The 20,886-nt window shown below is 36.2% G+C and overlaps 1 protein-coding gene across 1 annotated transcript in view; it reads right to left on the bottom strand.

The window, feature by feature from the left end:
• The window catches only part of PAPOLG (poly(A) polymerase gamma), a 30,589-nt gene extending 11,630 nt beyond the window's left edge, over window positions 1-18,959 (bottom strand). Inside the window, exons 1-12 of the mRNA XM_024752939.1 lie at window positions 18,804-18,959; window positions 17,258-17,309; window positions 12,521-12,602; window positions 12,183-12,292; window positions 10,922-10,975; window positions 8,718-8,829; window positions 5,923-6,012; window positions 2,634-2,772; window positions 1,927-1,999; window positions 1,018-1,138; window positions 593-677; window positions 118-171 (exon numbers count right to left, since the gene is read on the bottom strand). Coding sequence (XP_024608707.1) covers window positions 118-171; window positions 593-677; window positions 1,018-1,138; window positions 1,927-1,999; window positions 2,634-2,772; window positions 5,923-6,012; window positions 8,718-8,829; window positions 10,922-10,975; window positions 12,183-12,292; window positions 12,521-12,602; window positions 17,258-17,309; window positions 18,804-18,850 — 1,019 coding nt within the window. The 5' untranslated portion in view covers window positions 18,851-18,959. The remainder of the gene's footprint in view (window positions 1-117; window positions 172-592; window positions 678-1,017; window positions 1,139-1,926; window positions 2,000-2,633; window positions 2,773-5,922; window positions 6,013-8,717; window positions 8,830-10,921; window positions 10,976-12,182; window positions 12,293-12,520; window positions 12,603-17,257; window positions 17,310-18,803) is intronic.
• Between the last annotated feature and the right edge of the window lie 1,927 nt (window positions 18,960-20,886).

A 20,886-nucleotide genomic window follows, 5' to 3' on the forward strand; every position in this document is an offset into this window, starting at 1 on the left:
AACAGTCATCAATAAGATTTAATAATTTTGAAAATAGAGAAAGTGTTTTAGAAATGATAAAGCACCCTATAAATATGTTATCATCACACAGTACATGGAGAACTTGAAATGTCTTACCACTCTAGATGATTTTCTTCTGTTGATGCACTTGCAGTCAATACTATATAATGTCTGTGAAGAATTTTCAGCAATAATCAGGGGGAAAAAAGCCAGAGGAACATTGTTAAGGTCTGACTTTCCATTATTACTTTTTCTTTTTTACTCTTTACTCTTTCTTTATTACTCCTTCTCCCTCCCAATGAACAAAACAGCTAATACAGGCACACATTTATGAAAATTAAAACATGCTCTGATTTTCACAAAATTAATTCTAGACCTTCTAATTAAAAACAATTCACTAAACCCCAAAACCCACAAATACTGGGTTAGACACTACTAGAATATAGAGACTTTCTCATCACCTAGGGTTTCTGCTAACCTATTCTTTACCTCACTTAAAATATAAGTGACGTCACCTATTGTGTATTAACTTTATAAGTTTAACATTCTTCTTCCTTAAATACACACATACAAAATGCAAAATTTCAAATACCTATACTTTTGGAAAAAATTTGGTGGCTCAAGGAGTTTGGACCAATCTGATTTCCCTTGAAGAATCTCATCTGTGACTGCGAGACCTAAAGAAAGAGAGACAGACAGTGATTGAAAACTGACCATCGTATTATCAGCTCCTGTGTGACCCTACCCCCAAAGTTCTAACCCCACCAAATCCCTGAGTAAAAAAAAGTGTAGATTTATTACACTCTTTCTTAGAACATAAAAGTCAATTTCAACCAGACTGGGGTGGCTCTATTTTTGGCCTTCATATTATCATATATTTTGCAAAACCAAGTACTTAAAAATACACATTTGAAAGAACTTTTGGAAATAATAGGCATAACTGCAATAGAGAATAAAACTGTTGTCAATCAAAAACTCGCGGGAACATGTAAAGAGTAATAGGGCTGACAGGTTTACCTTGTTTAAATTCTTCTACCATTACTGTTCGAGTTGATGTGGACACATTATACGTAGAATTCTGTTGTGGGTAGGCAGGGGTGATTATGGGCATGAGATGATACCTATCTGATGGATTTACCTGTGAAATTAGAAGCAGAATAATTGATCTATTCTCCTATTTCAGTTGTCCTCACTTCATTTCCCCAAAAGTCTGAAGAATATGAAATATAAATTTAATACTACATCTCCTCAGTTCTAAGAAGTACATTTCCCCTCCCCAACTTCAGTTATTTCTGAAGTCAGATGTGTCTGGTAATCAAAGTTAAAGAAAACTCTGCAGAAGTTTATTTCTCCCCCAAAAAGCTGTTAAATGGATGATGCAGCTTATAAACAGTGGTCTTTTAGAACCAAGGAAATATAATATCATAAGTGCAAAAAGCATTATCTGGTCCAATGGTTCTCCATCCTCTTTCTGCACCTATTCAACAGATGACTTCCCCTTGGTTACTCAGAGGAATGAGTACTCACTTTAAAAGCACATTAAAATGCAAGGTGAGTGAGAGTTATGCTATCTTGGAACCATGAATCTGCTTTAAACTGTACTGCAAAGTACATCCTTTATATACTTCAGTACTTTATTAGTAACTAATTACTTGTAAGACAGTTTTTAACAATAGATTATAACATCTTGGTTGATATACCCACTCAAGTCTTATATGGGTGATTTTTAATGACATAACATTTGGATGGGAATTGGAGATACAAATCATCTGCACCGAAAAAACACAGTAGAGGGAGGGAAAGGACTATAGTTACACAGAAGGAAGATGAACAGGAACAAGAGGAATTATCCTTAACTAGATTTCACTTTACAGAATCATCCTATTCCTAAAAGGTTTTAATGAAATGCTGTAATAAGTCACATACCCGAGGATCCCAAACTGGCAAGTTCAAATTGCTTTCTTCCGGTTGCTTTAGCAGCACAGGATTTGGCCATTCCCTAACATGAAATAAGCAAATAAACTCACATAAGACCTCATTTCAGGAACTATATGAAATGTTAAAATCATTAGATGCTGCTCCAACTTTCACACAGCAAATGTTTTGGATATTTGGTATTGAAAAAAAAAAGAAACTGACAAAGGAAGGGAGTATACAAAGGAAAAAGCTGCTTATTTTAAAGCAGTGTTCTCTGAAAGGGCAAATACTACTTTGCCCATTAGCTGTAACTAATTTAAACCTGAATTTTTTCTTTCCTTCTCATTTGCTTTCATGGACTTAACTCTGATAATTTAATAACAGCAACAGCTAACACTTACTGAGAATACTCCTAATAAATTGTGTGAAGCAGCTATAGTTATCATCTTTAGTTTATATATGAGGAGATCTTAACCTCTATATAGTTAGTAATTAGCAAAGACTACTCTCATAAGCTAAAGGCCCACATTCACAGTCCCCCTAGAAGAAAGCACCATCTGGGGTCCCATCATTACCTCAATTTTGACGTTTTTAAATTTAACTTAAAAAAGGAATGTAAGATGACAAAAGGTGTAAGCATAGCTCTTAAATTTGCAAACAAATTTACATATAGGCAGAGGTTAGTAAGTAGTGAAAATATGCATATGAATACTTACCACTTGGAAAAAACTAAGAAGAACTTATGAACTAAAGTGGAAGCTGCTGCATTTGGATATAATTGGCAAGTTCTTGCAACTAGCATTGCCCAGGAGACACCACCAAGGAATCCCAACATGTTGGAATAAATACCACGTCCTAGAAAATTAATACAGTTGTTAATTATTGTTAGGACCTACTATCCATGACATTCAAGTGTAAGGAACAGTATAACTTCCCTCCTAAGATTTGCTTAGAACTTTTCTCCCTTATAGAAACATTAAAATCAACACAGAGACCTTCATGTTAGGCTCACATTCTTATCAATAAACCCTAAGCTGCTCATCTTACCCCCTACTTTGCCCTCCAATACAGACATCTCAGTTCCCTGCCTCAGTTCTGACTGTCCAACTGGGCTCTACTGATATGACATTGGAATTTCCCACCTTTCAATATCTGTGGTTCAGAGAGAAATGAAAGGGAGGAGGAAAGATATTCAGAGGGTCCACAAGTAGGGAAGAAAAACTTTTCAACAGTACACTAGTTCCCCCTTATCTGTGGAGGAAACGTTCCAAGACCTCCAGTGGATGCCTGAAACATGGGATGGTACTGATATTTATGATAAAGTTTAATTTATAAATTAGGCACAGTAAGAAATTAACAACAATTATTAAAATAGAACAATTATAACAATGTACTATAATAAAAGTTATGTGAATATGGCCTCTTTTTGTCTCAAAATATCTTATTGTACACATTTAATGCCCTTTCCATCTTACCTGAGTACTTATCACTGTGGTTATAACGTTTTAAAAATTTATTTATTAATTTTTGGCCGTGTTGGGTCTTTGGGGCTTTCTCTAGTTGCAGTGAGTGGGGGCTACTCTTTGTTGCGGTGCATGCTTCTCATCGCGGTGGCTTCTCTTGTTGCGGAGCATGGGCTCTAGGCGCATGGGCTTCAGTAGTTGTGGCACGCAGGCTCAGTAGTTGTGGCACATGGGCTTGCTCTGTGGCATGTGGGATCTTCCTGGATCAGGGCTTGAACCCGTGTCCCCTGCACTGGCAGGCAGATTCTTGACCACTGCGCCACCAGGGAAGTCCCATGGCCATAACTTACGCAGTTTCACAGAGGTGAGACAGCAAAACTAGCACGTATTTCTTTTTCTTCCTTTACAATTTCATGATAGAAGATTCTTTCTTATGTAAATCTTAGCAACCTCGACCTATGGTTTTTTTCCTTCCTTAAGTTGATAATTTTCACCTTTTCACTTAAAGGAAGCACTTTACAGGCTTCTCTTTGGCAAATCCAAGTTGCCAGCATCACTACTCTTGCACTTTGGGCCCATTAACAAGTTAAATAAGGGTTACTTGAACACAAGTACTGCAATACCATCTCTGTCCCAGGCAGGACAGCAAGAGATTTCATCACACTACTCAGAACAGCATGCAATTTAAAATTTATGAATTGTTTATTTCTGAAATTTTCCATTTAATATTTTCAGACTGCAGTTGACTGCAGGTAATTGAAACTGCAGAAAGCAAAATGGCAGATAAGGGGGGACTACCCTAATCATGTTGTTGGGCATTTAAAAATTCAACTGTAAAGTTGGGGACTGACTTCAGTATTGTGCAAAAATTTGTATATCTCTCCATAAAGTACAATACACCATTGATATTACTCATTTTCTTGAATGATTGTTTCTTTTTTTTGAATGTTTCTTACAGCAATCTATAAAGCATTACCATATTTCATCAAAACTAAGATGTCCTCAGTTATTATATAATATAGATGATTTTATGTCCCATTAAGAGAAAAAAATACAAAATATCATTTCAGTTATGTTAAATGTGAAAAACATGCATCTAATAATTGACAAAACATGGTATTTAATCTATAAGGAAAAACAAATTGTTCATGATGCCCCTTTACTGCAGATTACTTTACCCTGACTACAAAATATAATTGAGCCCAAGGACAAATTCTACTTGCTTAAGGTCTTTTTAGATGTGTACTGTCCTATATGGTAGCCACAAGTTACATGTGCCTATATATAGTATTTTTTTGGTAACTTTATTGAGCTTTATTGAGCTATCATTCACATACCATAAGATTCATCAATTAAGTATAAAATTCAATGGGTTTTTTTATTCTATTCACAGAGTTGTGCAATCATTACTTTAATCAACTCTGGAACATTTTCATCACCCCAAAAAGAAAACTTTAACAGTCACACACCTCTTATTTCCCCCAAGTCTTCCCAGACCTGGGCAACCACTAAATCCACTTTCTACCTCTATAGATATGCCTACTCTGAACATTTCACATAAATGGAATTATACAATATGCAGACTGGCTTCTTTCACTTAACATAATGGTTTCAATGTTCATCTATGTTGTAACATGTATCAATATTTCACTCCTTTTAACTGCCATATAATATTCCACATTATGAATATACCACATTTTGTGGTCGTTTCCACTTTGACATTATTAATAATGCTATGAACATCTGTGTAAAAGTTTTTGTGAGGACCTATGTTTTCACTTCTTTTAGATATTTTTAAATTTTAAATTTAATTAAAATTAAATAAAATTTAAGTTCACTTCCTCAGGTGAACATTTCAAGTGCTCAACAGCCATATGGTTACTGTATTGGACAGCACAGATATGAAATACTTCCATCATCACAGAAGGTTTGATTGGAAAGCACTGTTTCAGATTGTAAAACCTGGTGCCAGAAGTGCAGCACAGCTTAAATGCAGTTACAAATAATACAAAATGTGCTGTGCCAGCTCAGGGCTGGGTCTTTTATGAACCACATCCTATATATATATAAACTAGTACAGTTCAAGGCTTTATAAAAAGAGTGTTGGAAGGTAAAAACAAAAGGTTAAAACTATCACAGTAGGTTCTTCATTTAATACATTTACTGAACACCTGCTATACACCAGCCTCTCTGCTGGTAATGGGGAGACAGAGATGATGAGATGGTCCTGTCCATAGACAGCTCGAATACAAGTAAGGGTTTTACTCTTCAAGTTCTAACTCATTCTGACTCCCTGGCTGCAACCCAAGATGTAAAGTCAGGGGCTTTTAGTTTTCACCCATGGGAGAAGAAGGTAAAGTCACACATCAGAGCACTGGTAAGCATCACACGTGAAAAAGAAATAGCTTCTCCAAAGCTTACTGCACCTCAATCCCCCAAGGTATCAACAGGTTCAGGAATTCCCATATGTGCTTCTACCATGAGCAACTGAAAATTATAATTTTATAATGCAAACGTAAAATAAAAGACTTGGGATACTTACGTTTTGCCCATAGTTTGACTGCTCTTAGGGTGAGTCTGAAAGTTTCTTTATTTGGCACTAAATGCAAAATTTCATCAGTAACTCTACACCCTGAAAAACATAAAGCATTCATTTTTCATTATGCAACAAATTCCAGTTAATTCAAATGTCCTTCTAACTTTGACTCTCAAATGCTAAAAATATCAAAGATACTAAAATATGAGGTTTAATTTCTTTATGTACTTTAAATGTAGCTCTTATATAAGAGAAATCACTTTGCTTATAAAGAATTAAAAAGCACATGGGTTATACAATCCAATATTAAAATAAGAAATGAGTCTGAATATCTTTTTAGCTTTTTTCCACCTTTGGCTTTACTGTTAATCAAATGCCTCCAACTTATAAAACTGTTATTGCTTTAATGCAAACCTTATCCACAAATACTGTGATTTACTGTTGCACTCTGGAAATACAGCAAAATGCAATGATTAAGTTAAACAAAATATTGGGTTGGCCAAAAAATTCATTTAGGTTTTTCCATAGCAGCTTATGGAAAAACCTGAATGAACTTTTTGGCCAATCCAATATAAACCAGTGGTTCACAAAGTGTGGTCAGTGGACTGCTGGGAATCTATTAGTTCAAATCTATTTCTATAATATTAATGCTTTCTTTGCCTGTTTCACTGTGTTAACATTTGCACTCATGGTGCCAAACCAGTGGTGGGTAAAACTGCTGGTATCTTAGCAGTGAATCAAAGCCATGGCAACAAACTGAAATAGTAGACAATATTATCTTCACCACAAATTTGCAGTTAGAAAACAGGAAAGGAACGTGTGTGATGTTTGAACATTTTCAAGGTAAGCTGAACTATCTGTTTTTTTCAAGGAACACCAGTTTTACTTGAAAGAATGATTGACAAGACAACTACAGTTATTCATACTTGGGTATTTAGCAGACAGTTCCTAAAAAATGAACAAAGTGAGCTCCTCACTTCTAGGAAAACAAATGACAAAATTTGTTACCAATAATAAAACTTGAAGTTTCAAGTAAAAATTAGAATTTTGGACAACTGGTATCTGCTAGTGTGAGCTTGACAGCTTTCCAAGACTTAGACTTTTCTAATGAGATTGGTGGTGACGTTAATGAATGTGAGTTTTTAAAAAATTATTTTATAATGAAATGTGTGTTAACATTTAGATGATCCAAATAACTTTGTGAGCCAGTATTTTCTAAATGACTAAGGCATGATAGGACAAAATCATGCATGGGTAAAAGATCCATTCAAAGAATAAGACAGACCAATAGATTTTAATGCAACAGAGTACAAAAAGTTAACTGATATAGTTTTAGGTTTGATATTCTAATTAACACTTTAAAAAGATCACTTTTATTCAGCAAAAAAGGGAACAACTACTGATATATGCTACAAACATGGATAAACCGCACAAACATTATGCTAAGTGAAAGAAGCCAGACACAAAAGACCACATATTACATGACCCCAATTGTATGAAATGGCAAATCTATAGAGATAGAAAGTAGATTAGTGGTTGCCTGGGATTGGAGGTTAGAAAAAGGAATGATTGCAAATGGGTATGAGGGGTCGTTTGAGAATGACGAAAATGTTCTAAAATCGGATTGTGGTGCACAACTCTGTGAATATACTAAGACTACTGAATTGTACACCTAAAAAGGATGGATTTTATGGTATGCAATTACTCCTCAATAAAGCTGTTGAAAAGAAAAAACTGGGCCTCCCTGGTGGTCCAGTGGTTAAGAATCCACCTGCCAATGCAGGGGACATGGGTTTGAGCCCTGGTCCGGGAAGATCCCACATGCCGCAGAGCAACTAAGCCTGTGCGCCACAACTACTGAGCCTGTGAGCCACAACTACTGAACCCGCGTGCCACAACTACTGAAGCCCATGCGCCTAGAGCCCGTGCTCTGCAACAAGAGAAGCCACCGCAATGAGAAGCCCGTGTACCGCAATGAAGAGTAGCCCCCGCTCGCCACAACCAGAGAAAAGCCTGCGCGCAGCAATAAAGACCCAACACAGCAAAAAATAAATAAAATTTTAAAAGAAAAATAAATAAATAAAAAAATAAAAAGAGGCTTCCACCAGAAAGAAGATTATTAAAAAAAAAAAAAAAAAGGAAATTGTCATCAGTCAAGTTTTGGTGTAGTATTAAAGAATACCCACAATTATCAGAAAAGGCTATGAAAATGCTTCCTTTTCCAATTACATATCTTTAAGAGGCCAGACTTCTTCCTATACTTCAATCAAAACAAAATTTTACAAGAGATTGGCTGCAAAAGCAGATATGAGAATCTAGCTGTGTTCTATTAAGTCAAATATTAAAGAGTTGCAAAAATGCAAAAAAATAAAAAAGCCATTCTCACACAAAAATATATTTATATTCACTTATAATGCGTTTACTATTGTTATTTTAAAATGAACTAATAATTAAACACCTTAAAAATTTCTCAGTTTTTATTTCTAATATGATAAATTGATAAATATAACTCACATAAACAGAAGATCTTGGGGGGGGGGTTGTCCTCAAAAAATGTTTAGAGTATAAAAGGGTCCTGAGACCAGGAAGTTTGAGGACCACTGCTATAAACATAAACATTTCAAGTAAATTTGTGTTTTAAGATGCTTAAATGTGATCAGATTACTTGTATAAAGAAAATTACATCATTTTTAACTGAGTTTGTCTAGTTCTTAAAATGTCTATTAATAGTTTTGCAAAAAGATCTCTATTCATCTAATTGTTTTCAAGTAGGTACCTGAGATTTCTCTTTAGAAGCTTACCATTTAGGCTGCGAATACACCTTATATCAAGGCTTCTCAGTCGAGAGTCGTCTCTTAGATCTAAATTATCTGATATGGTTTGTATTGACAGTCTTGCAAAGACTAGATCAATCTTTGGAAAGATGAAAAAAAAAGAGAGAGAGAGAGAGAGAAATATTACTTTTTCTCCTTTTAGTCCATTCTTCCCCCTTCCCACCTCAAAAATGTAAAAAGTTCTAATTATTAGTTTGGGAAGTTCTACCAAAACTTCCAAAGGCCTATGCAGGTAATATCACATTGGAAAATCACTGCAAAGTTTTGGGAGAATAATTTTCAAATTAAGAGAAAGCATTTTAATTTTGCCAATCATTAAAAAAAAATCAAAACCTTGTAAGTGAATTTCTAGATAAAGATGGCAGATCCAACACATTTATTCACTCCCTCTTGAAACCCCACTAAAATACCAGCAAAATTTTGTTTTGTTTTTTTGTTTTAGTTTTATTTTGTTTTTAAAGGCATAACCCACTAAGTCAAAGAGAACAGAAGGAGACAATGGTAAAAACCATGAAATCTGGAAAGCAGATGGACAAATGGTAACAGACTCAGCAGATCTAAGGAAGCAGAGATAAAACATATTATATCTGGGAAATAAGGACAGGAGGCTGTAAATAAGTTCTTAAATAAAAAGGAACATTTAGAGAATAAAAAAGTATTCTTAGAAATTAAAAATATGATGGCAGGGCTTCCCTGGTGGCGCAGTGGTTGAGAGTCCGCCTGCCGATGCAGGGGACATGGGTTCGTGCCCCGGTCCGGGAAGATCCCACATGCCGCGGAGCGGCTGGGCCCGTGAGCCATGGCCGCTGAGTCTGTGCGTCCGGAGCCTGTGCTCCGCAACGGGAGAGGCCACACAGTGAGAGGCCCGCGTACCGCAAAAATAAATAAATAAAAATTAATTAAAAAAAAAATGATGGCAGAAATGGCAAACAAGAGAACATTTAGAAGATGAGAAAACCCCAAAAAAGCAGAACAAAAATTTGAAGATGTAGGTATAAGTGGGAAGGAAGTAAAACCAAAAAAACACGGCAGTCCTGGGGGTCCAACATACAAATGTTAGGAGTTCCAGAAAGAGGACAGAAAACAAAGGCGGGCAACACAATTGAATTCAATACAATTTCCAAGAACTGAAGGACAGGTATTTCCAAACTGAAAGAACTACTTGAGTGCCTTAGCACATTTGGTTGAAAAGACACATACCAAAACAAAGTGTATTACCATAAATTTTACAACTATTAAGACCAGGGAAAAAAGAAGAAAATCACACAAGTGGCCAAAAAGGCAAAATAGGTCACATAAAAACGATGAGTAACCAAATTGGCCTCACACTCCTCAACAGAGTGTGGAAGCTAGAAGACAATGAAGCAAGGCCTTCAAAATTCTGAGAAACATTATTTCCCACCTAGAAGTCTATGCTTAGCCAAACTATCAATTTGGTGTGAGAACAAAATAAAGATATTTGTAAACATTCAAGATCTCAAAAATATGTGCTCTTTTTTAGGAAGCTGGTGGATGAGTGCCACTAAAATGAAAGTAAGTCAAGAAAGAAGAAAACTCAAGAGAGAAGCAAAAGGAAATCCCAGGATGAGAGAAGAAAGGTGTCAGAATGACAGCTGTATATCAGTCATGGAGAACAATCAGTGTAGATTAGAAGAAGTGAGAAGAATCAGTGAGATATTTTTTCAAGACGATAATGACAGGACACCTGAGAAATCCAAATCTATTTAGCGGAGATTTAGACAACTAGGAGAGACTGAATTTGAATTAGTCAAAGTATAAACATCAAGCAAATAAAACCCAAAACATTAACTCCCAAGAAAACAAAAGACACACAGCAAAGAATGGTAACCTAGTACGTTTTGTGCTCAGTTTTGAACATTACTTATAAGACCATAATAATATAAACACTGAATACTGCTCCAACTAAAACTATAATAATACAATTATTTTAGGAGATTATGGGAATGAGAAGGATGTATATAAACATCTTGGGGGTAGGGATGGAGGCTGGTTCCTTTTCCATGGTGAGGAAGGACTCACCATGACTAGAGTATTTGATTCCTTAAAATTTGTGCCTGTGTAAGTCTGATTTTTAAACTATAAAACAAACAAACAAACCCATATAGGTTAAATAATTCAATTATAAAGTCAGAAAAATATTTAACACTTACTTCAATTCCATCAAATTCAAATTTTATAACAGGCACAAAGGCATCTTCTACAGCCTACAATAAAAGAAAACAATTATAACAAATAAGGTGTAATCCTTTATCCTTCCCAAATGCCAATAACATGAATACTTTTTCTCCCAATTTTTATTTTAACTCAGTAGGAAAACTGAAAATTTTCTTAGTTTCTCATTCTACCTAAGCAAGCACTTCTACTTTGTGACTGTGTTGTTTAAGATACGCAAAATGTCCATGACAGTAGTTACCTAACATATTATCCTTCTAAAAATATTCATCAGAAACTGGCAGGCAGAACTGCTATCATCTGGGTATTTACTATTTGTTGAACTTAGCTGAAAACTGATTATTTACAAAAAGCACGAGTGTTAGATATTAAAATATCAGATCCCATGACTAATCTATCAAAAAAAATCTATATCATTTGGATTTAGTAGAAACGTTTCTCTGAGCCTTCTTTAATCCCCCAACCTAACAATTTTTTTTTTCTTTTTTGTAAATTTTTTGGCCCCACTGCCATGTGTGGATCTTAGTTCTCCGACCAGGGATGAAACCCTCGCCCCCTGCACTGGTAGCTTGGCATCCTAATCACTGGACCACCAGGGAATTCCCCAACCTAACAAATTCTTAATCTCCTTCTCCATTCCCAGACACCCAAATAACACAAATCTTCTGAGCTTCGCCTTATCCAAGCACTTGAGATTGCATTAAAACTACCTGTTTGTTTAGTACCCCCAAGTCCCTCCCTCACATAAACTATCTTGTTCGCTCTTGTATTTGTGGGACTAAGGCCAGTATCTGATGAATCACTGGTGCTGAAATTTTATTTGCTGAGTGAATGGCTAGATATACACACATAAAGAGTTACTAGTTGAACCTTATACATAATGAGCCATTTGCTGTGCACCAACCATTTATCAGATATTATAGTAAATGATTTATGTAAATTATCTCATCAATCCTCCAAAAAACTTTATAAGAATGTTATCACTAGATCTTCATTTGATAGCTAAGGAAACTGAGACTCAGAGAGAATAGGTAACTTGACCAAAATCCACAAGCTAATATGTGGTAGATTCTAGATTCAACACAGGTGTGTGTAACTAAAAAGCCCATGTTTTTAGTCATTACTGTTATTTTAACAAGATACAGCAACTTCTTAAGAAATACATCAACCATCATAAGCCCTAGCTTTTGCAGTTATCTGTTAACAAATTCAAAATATTAAATATGAGAGGACACTTACTCTTAAGTTTCTAATGCCATCTTGATGTTTCAATTTTTCAAAAAAAGACTGAAAAAAATCAGATCTCTCCACATGTCTTGGAGCAACACAAAGTGCATCAATGTCAGCTCCTGCAAAACAAAGTATTTATTATCAAGAACAGCATATTGAATATGTATTACATTTTTGTATACACAAACATAAGTACAGAAGAAACTATGTAAGATGAGTATAGGAAATAATATAGTACTCTAGTAGTGAGATAATGGGAATTTTTTTCCTCTGTATTTTCTAATTATGAACAACAAATAAGTTTGTTATTGAAAGTTCTTATCAGTAAAACATAGAAAAGCAATTACCTTTGGTGTGTACTCCAAGCCTATAGGAGCCAAAGGTGAAAATTTTTCCACCAACAGTAGCCACAACAGAAGGTGGGAGATTCTAAAATAAAATAAAAAAAATTTTAAGGCATTCAATTGTTCAAATTATTTAGCATTAAAATTGTCTAAATGCTCTAATATATGTTGACAAGGATGTGGAGAAAAGGGAACCTTTGTAGACTACTGGTGGGAATGTATATTGGTGCAACCACTGTAGAAAACAGTAGTAAGGTTCCTAAAAAAACACTAAAAACAGAACTACCAGGGACTTCCCTGGTGGTGCAGTGGTTAAGACTCCACACTCCCAATGCAGGGGGCCTGGGTTTGATCCCTGGTCAGGGAACTAGATTCCACATGCATGCCGCAACTAAGAGTTTGCATGCCGCAACTAAGGAGCCCATGCATCGCAACTAAGGAGCCAGCAAGCCACAATTAAGGAGCCTTTGAGCCACAGCTAAGGAGCCCACCTGCCGCAACTAAGACCCGGCACAACCAAATAATAAATAAATAATTAAAAAAAAAAAAGAACTACCACATGATCCAGCAATTACACTCCTGGGTATATATCCAAAGAAAATGAAAACATTAATTTGAAAAGAGAGATGCACCCTAATGTTCACAGCAGCATTATTTACAATAGCCAAGACACGGAAGCAAACTAAGTGTCCATCAACAGATGAATGGATAAAGATGCGGTATATATACAGAATGGAATATTAGCCATAAAAAAGAATAAAATTTTGCCGTTTGCAACAACATGGATGGACTTCGAGGGTATTATGCTTAGTGAAATAAGTCAGACAGAGAAAGACAAACACTGTATGATATCACTGACACGTAGAATCTAAAAAATAAAACAAACTAGTGAATATAACAAAAAAGAAACAGACTCACAAATACAGAGAACTAACTAGTGGTCACTAGTGGGGAGAGGGAAAGGGAGAGGGACATGATAGGGGTAGGGAATTAAGAGGTACAAACTACTATGTATAAAATAAATAAGCTACGAGGATACACTGTATAGCACAGGGAATATAGCCAATATTTTATAATAACTATAAGTGGAGTACATAACCTTTAAAAATTGAGAATCACTATGTTGTACACCTGAAATTTATGTAATATTGTAAATAAACTATACCTCAATTTTTAAAAATTGCCTAAATGCTACTGATATGTACTACATTTGTCAAGTTTGGTGACCTGACATTTGTAAAAGTACTTCAGAGCTTTTTTGATTGCAGCTGAAGTAATGAAGGTATTCCCAGAGGAAAGACAAGACAAATTTGTGTCCAGTATACATGCACACATCTCTATCTTAAGAAAAACATTTTTTATCACTTGACCCTACCTGTCCCCCCAAATTACCTGATTTGGCTCCATCACTCTTAATAGTCACCAAGGAACTTGTAACTACCAAATTAATGCACTTTCAGCTCTCTACAGTTATCATACTATCTCCCCTTTAGTTTTTGTGACAGATATGCTTAACTTATTGATTCTAGCTCTGTAATATTTCTGCAAGAAAGTGGGGTAATTCTTGGCATGATCTCCTTATGAGACCTAATCTAACAACTTTAATTAACATATTTTTGGTTGTACCAGAATTACAATGCTACTTTTCACCTCTCTCTAGAGCCAATTCTAACTGCCCATCAGATATTTTCACTCAGACTTTCTGATCCACTTCAGTATACAGGCCTGAAACCTAGCAAAAAATTCTTCCTATGATAAACCAGGTATACCTCCTGATTTCTCCTGATTTCTCTATTTTTGTTCCTTATTTTCCTTACTGCCCATACCTATAAGTCATTATTATTCTTCCTGGCTTACCAATTCTTAGGTTATATCCCTCACATGTCACTTCCTCCCCACCCACTCCCATTTTGTGCTATTTAACAGTATCATAAGTTACCCTCTTGCCATTAGTCTTTATTTCTTACTCCATTTTGTTAAAAATTCACTGGCTGGTGTTCTTAAATTAACTCTATTACATAACTCTTCTGCTCAAAACTTGCCAATGCATTCTTCTACAGATACTGATCCTTGGATCCCAAGGACTTCCACAGTATGCTCTTAAGGATCTTTCTTGCCTTGTCTCCTAATATTCCCTTCTGAAGCTCCAACTGCCAACATGTTACATAACCTAGTCTCCTTTCCATTGCATTTGCCATTTTCCTTCTCTCAAATGCTTGCCATCCTCTCTGGGTATCTCAATACCATCTATTTTCCAAAGGTCACTTCAAGTTCCACCTCCCTCACGAAGCTTTCTTTGATTATCCATCTTGTAACAAGCTCCTTTTTCCCCCTGTGCTCCTCTACTGTTATTATCTTTAACCACTTTTATACTACATTTATTGACTTCTTTTATTCTGTGTATGTTAGTTCCATCTCTTCAACTATATTTGAATTCCTTGAAGGTGAGAACTATGTCTACTACTTCTATTTCCCCAAAATGCCCAGTCCAAGTTCCAGAGAGTAATATCTGCTAATGAACTTGACTAAAAGTATCTGCATAACAGGACATTATGTTTGTTATTTTCTCTGTTTAACGGACATGTTTCAAGAGTACCACAAATAATAGCTAGAAAGAGTTTATAAAATTATTGATGACTAACATGAATCAAAAAGATAGAGAAGCCCCTTTTAGTTTACCTTCCTACTTTGAAAAGCATGATTTCTTCTTGATTTATGAGAAAGTGATAAACTGAATCACAGAGTAAAGTATTTTCCCCACAAACCACAGTATTTAACTAAAATGATTTGACTTGGAGTTCTGGACTGTTTAAACTTTAAATATTCCAACTGTGTGTAGAATACTAAAATGATCTTTGATCTAACTCAAATCCTTCAGATATTTTTCAAACTAAAATATGCATAAATGAAAGGGAATTATAATTAAAAAAGACCAATCACCTTATCTATGCAAATAAAGATGTTAAAACCAATTAAAAATTTTAAAATGATTACATATTTTATTTTCTTTGCTTAAAAAATGCCAAACAGTGGCAAAGCCTCAAATTTTTAACAATGGTTTTATGCCTAGAAATTAAATGGAAACCAGTTACTGGTCTTTGCAGATTAAAGCACTGATGTGAATGAAATGAGGGAAAAAGCAATTTAAATAATTAAAAACAAAAAAGCCTTTTGACCTTGGAACAGATTCTACTGGATTTTTCTTTTAGGTGCAAAAAACCACACAGTAAGAAAATTAGTTAGGTGTATCTCTCAATAAAGTAATCTAGCCTCTTTTGTGAATAGTTTAACACTTGACTTCCCTTGATGTATCCTAGAATATGGATGGGAGCAAAGACCTCAGCACAACCACATCAGCTGACATAAAGACCACACAAGAAGTCATAAAGCTTGATACTCTGATTTTAAAATAATTCTAGCAAGTTGTGTATCTGGTTTGCATACCCACAGCAATTATGGGCTGACATTTATTCAATCCCTGAGCTCTGTCCTGAGGTTGCACAAGTGAATAAGACAGGTTTATTTCTTAAGGAGTTGATCAGCTAGTAGCAGAGAAACAAGCATGATTTTTTTTTTTTTATTACTCATGACTAGCATTTCACCTGCTCAGAATTCAACCTAACTGAAAACCTCTACTATTGATAACCCTGCTGTGAGCTCAGAAATGAGCCAGATAGTCATTTGGCAGCAAAAGTAAACAGCGTAAAGACCATTTATTTAAACTCAATGATTGTAGATTAGCACAGTCCCTCATAACCTTATTCAGAGCCCATTTTTTAAAAGAACCAATTTTATATATGTATCATAAGTACAGAAGGAAATAATAAAAGTTGTAAAAGAAAAAATTCTAACAGGTGTTTATCTAATTTCTAAACTGATGCAGATTAATGGGCAGAAAGGGATTTGACAGAGAGAGACACTACTGCTGTGAGCCATTAACTTTCAGCTGAATGCTGTTAAGAGATGGGAAAACTGTAAAAAAAAAAAAAAAACCCTAAAATTTAAAATACAACAGTTTGAGCCACTTCGTGAAGGGGCAAATAGTATTACCCAGTTGAACATGCCCTACCTCATTTTACTACAGCCAATAAAATAATATTCATAGTGATGATTCCCTGACAAATGAGAATTCAATTATACTCAAAATACTCTAAGAAAGCAATAAAAATGTAATCGATTTTAGAAGAAAAATAGTTAAGCTACCAGAGGGGGGAAAAAGTTGTGTAAGTATAAATTAGGGTTTGCAAACTCCTATGTCTTATGGGCCAGGCAGGAATGCAAATGACGAAAGTATACACATAAGAAACACAGAAACTGATAACTGACGGTTGCTGTGTCAGAGAGAGCAGGGAGTGATGGGGACCATGAAGCACTGAAGGGGAGGAGCCCAATTCCATTCAAGCCTCTTCCTGCCTTGCACAAAGGAAGGCCCAGTGCTGCCAGACCTGGTATCTCACAAGAAGTCTGAAATCTGGCTTTTAAAGTAAAATCTCAGTATTTAAATTTTGATCTACTACATGTGAGTCAAGCAAGATATTTATGTGAACTCCAGTCAGACACTGGCTACCTCTGGGGTAAATCCTCACTTATTTAGGACTCAATATCTACACCAATTAATTTCCAAGTATATTAAAAAGTTTTAATGTATTTCTGATTATTCTCAACTCTGCATCTTACTACCAGGACATAATGAAACTATGAATTCAATTTAGTTTAGAGTCTTACCTTACTCTCACTGACCTCAGAAATCCATTCTTTCACTAAATTGTTCAGTTTACCAAGAACAACCAGCCTATAATAAAAAATAACATGCTTTAGATGAAAACAAACACACACCAAAAACAAACTATTTTAAAAAGTAATTAAACATATAGGCAGTACCTTTGTGTTGGTGCTAGAGTAAAAGCATATTATACACGTGCTAATGCTATCACATCTGTTGACACATGGCACATCTCTTTGGCATTCTTAGGTTCCTAAGAGTTCCAAAGAGACGATAAATGTGATTGATAGTATTTTGGTCTTTGAGCTATTTTCAAAATTCAAAAAGCCTAATAAAAAAATCAAAATTACCTTCAATAAAGCTGCAGAGGCCAACTGAACTGTCAACTTTCTTGGCCTTACTATGGAATAAAATCAATTCAGTGTGGTGATAATAGAGGTTAGCATTCTCTCACTGACAGTTATGAGTTTTTGGATAATAAAAACAGGTAAATAATTTATTGGCTAATTTTTATAAAATTTACTTAATAAAAGCAATTTGATATTAAAACAAACTTGCAACCAATGGCATATCCAAATCCAGATTTAAAAAAAAAAAGAAGGAAAGATAGAAGAGTTTAGGCATCTCAAAGATAACACATGAAAAACTGAATTCCTGATCTGTCTGAACCTGCTTCTCCTTCGCCTTCCCCAGGTAATGGAATCCCATCCTTCGAGATGCTGAGACCAAAAATCTTGGCATCGTCCTTGACCCCTCCCCTCCCACCCCCTCACATTCCATAGTCATTAAACCACCCTACTTTTAAAATACATCCAGAATTCTACTACTTCTTATCACTTCCACTGCCATCCCTAGTTCTGGCCACCATCATGTTTTTCCTTGGGTTATTATAATAGCCTCCTAACTAGTTTCCCTGCTTCTGCCTTTGACCCCCTTTCAGACTATGCTCGGTAAAGCAGCCAGAGTGACTATGTTAAACATGAGTAAATCATGTCAATCTTTTGCTCAAAACCCTAATAGCTTCCCATCTCACTCAGAGTAAAAGCCAAAACCGTTATAAATGGCTTTCAAGGTCCTAAGTGACCTTTCCTTCCAAGCTCCTTCCCACCTCATTTACTTTAAGCCCACATTTCCCTTCTTATTCACTCTGCTTCACATACCTAGGCTACCCTGCTGTCTATTTCTTAAATATACCAGGTACACTCCCACCTCAAGCCTTCCGCCTAGAATGCTCTTCCCTCATATCCACATAACTCCTCTCTCACCTTTAAAATTTCCCTCAAATGTCAATGAGGCCTTCCCTGACAACCTCCTCTCCCAGCTTCATTCTTCTCAGCAGAACTTGTCATGTGTAACACTGTATTTATTTTACTTACTTGGCTAATTGTTAGTTTCCTCCTCTAACCTTCAACTAAAATATAAACTCCAGGAGGGCCAAGTTTTCTCTTCATTTTGTCATTTTTATATCCCTAGGCAGGGACATAATTGGTACTTGATATATGTTGATAGAATTAATGATTAAAGAATGTACTATAAAATATTTTGCATTGTTAAGTGACATACCTGTGGTTCAATTCTTCCTCGTCTTCAAATACTCCAAATGGTTTCATGGCATCAATTAATTTCTGTGTGTAAATATGATCAATTTCTTTTGGACATGCCAAACTAATTGGAGAGGTGATTCCATAATGCTTTTGTTGACGCTGGCTGTCCAGCACGGTGTTTCTGTTCAAGAAAAATGAAACAGCAGAAAAAATTTAAAGTACCATATACTGATACATTAAATCTCTCAATCCACTCATTACTTTAGCTACCTTAAAAGTTTAGTAAGTACTAATGGTTGCAGCCCCGCTTTTTTTTTTAAACGAAAAAAGGATATTTTGTGCTTATGTTGATGAAGGACTATTCATACTGCTTCAAGCTTTCATGGTTAGGATGTCTTTTCAAGCCAAAAGCAGCCTGTGTTGGCAACAGGACAGCTGTACCAACACCACTCAGCTCAAATGCAAAGAGCCTGAATGGGAGCTGGGCCAGGGCCACCTCCACTACACACCCTGCAGACTTAAGTCAAGTACCATCTACAGTCAGTCTTTGAAAAGCAGTCAGCCACTTGAAAGAAAGCTCTAAGTAAAAAAAATGCCCCCCCCCAAGAAACAAAAACATCCCATTAGCAGGTCCTAGTGAAATAGTCTAGCTTTTAAAAAGAAATCACAACTAGATTTGTTCCCGAAGCATACATTAACATTCCTTGCTTGCATCAGAGTTTATAGTCCTAACATTCTGTCACTCTAGTTAATTGTTTTCTTCATTGTCTAAGTGAAGTCTATGACACCAGCTACCTTGGGCCCCACTTTCTTATCTCTATGCTGAAAAAGTTGACTATCAAGGTCCCTACTAGCACTGAAATTCCAAATCCATTATTCTGAACCTCCCTCATCTAGACAGGAAAACAAGGCAAGCAACAGAATTCCACATTCCCTTCCACTCATCAATTCCACTTATAAATAAACACCCTTGGAGCAAGTCTAGTACAAGTGTACAAGGAGACATGTACAAAAATGTTCACTGCCACACTGTAACATTAAAAAACAAATAAAAAAAACTTAGAAATGACCTAAAACAATCACTAACAGGAAAAGGACTAAATTAGGGTGTATCCCTACAATGGAATACAATACAGTAGTACGAATTAATTAGAGCTGAAAATACCATCATGGACAAATCTCAAAGATACTATGTTGTACTAAAGAAGCTGTTGAATGACAAGTGTGATACTAGTTATATAAAGCTTAAAAACAAGTAAAACAATGCCGATTATGGACACATACATATGTAGTAATAGCATAAAAAACATGCAGCAATAAGCATCAAATTTGGAACTGTGGGGAACTCTGGAGAGGGAGGTGGATGGACCAGTGAAGAAGGTAACAGAATCCTTCAGATGTATTCGGTATGCTTGTTTTCTTTTAAATAAAGATATGTGTGTACACACACACACACACACACACACGGAAAGTTATCCTTTGGGAGAGATGGATGGTGGCTACACAAATGATGCTTATGTTATTCTCTGCATTTTTCTTTATGTTTAAATTATTTCCTAATAAACTAAAATGTAAGAAGCTACAACAAAATCTTGCCAAGCACGGACACTGTTTCTGACTTATCAAAGTATGAGCAGGAGGTATAGACCGGCAGATGTACTGTGGATAGGTGGGGAGACCAGGGAGACCATAGTCATTACGAAAGAGAAACCCACGGGCTGGGATAGGTCATTCACTCCAGGAGACGTGGAGACAGCCGGTCAGGAAGGGAGGAGGGGGAGGGAGGGGGATGGTATTTGCGCCAATGCAGACAGGAGCAGAGACCGGCTCAGACAGCGCTGGGGGCAGGAGAGTAACCGACAATTTCTCCCCACGGACACACGCGCCTCTCTACCGCCGCAACCTTGTCTGGGGGCGTCCTCAGAGGTAGGGCAGCCAGGGGCAGATGGGGACTCCTGCAGTCCCCGAGTCTGTGCAGCGGTGGCCAGGTGAGCCGCCGGGTGTAGGGGAGGTGCCCTTGCCAAACGGCCGGGAGAGGGGAAGGAGACCACTGAGAGAGCTCAGGGCACGGCGCGAGGGGCAGGGAACAGAAACGGGTGCCA

The sequence above is a fragment of the Neophocaena asiaeorientalis genome, unplaced genomic scaffold (genome assembly GCF_003031525.2).
Source record: "Neophocaena asiaeorientalis asiaeorientalis breed wild unplaced genomic scaffold, Neophocaena_asiaeorientalis_V1.1 scaffold100, whole genome shotgun sequence".
Taxonomy (NCBI): Eukaryota; Metazoa; Chordata; class Mammalia; order Artiodactyla; family Phocoenidae; genus Neophocaena; species Neophocaena asiaeorientalis.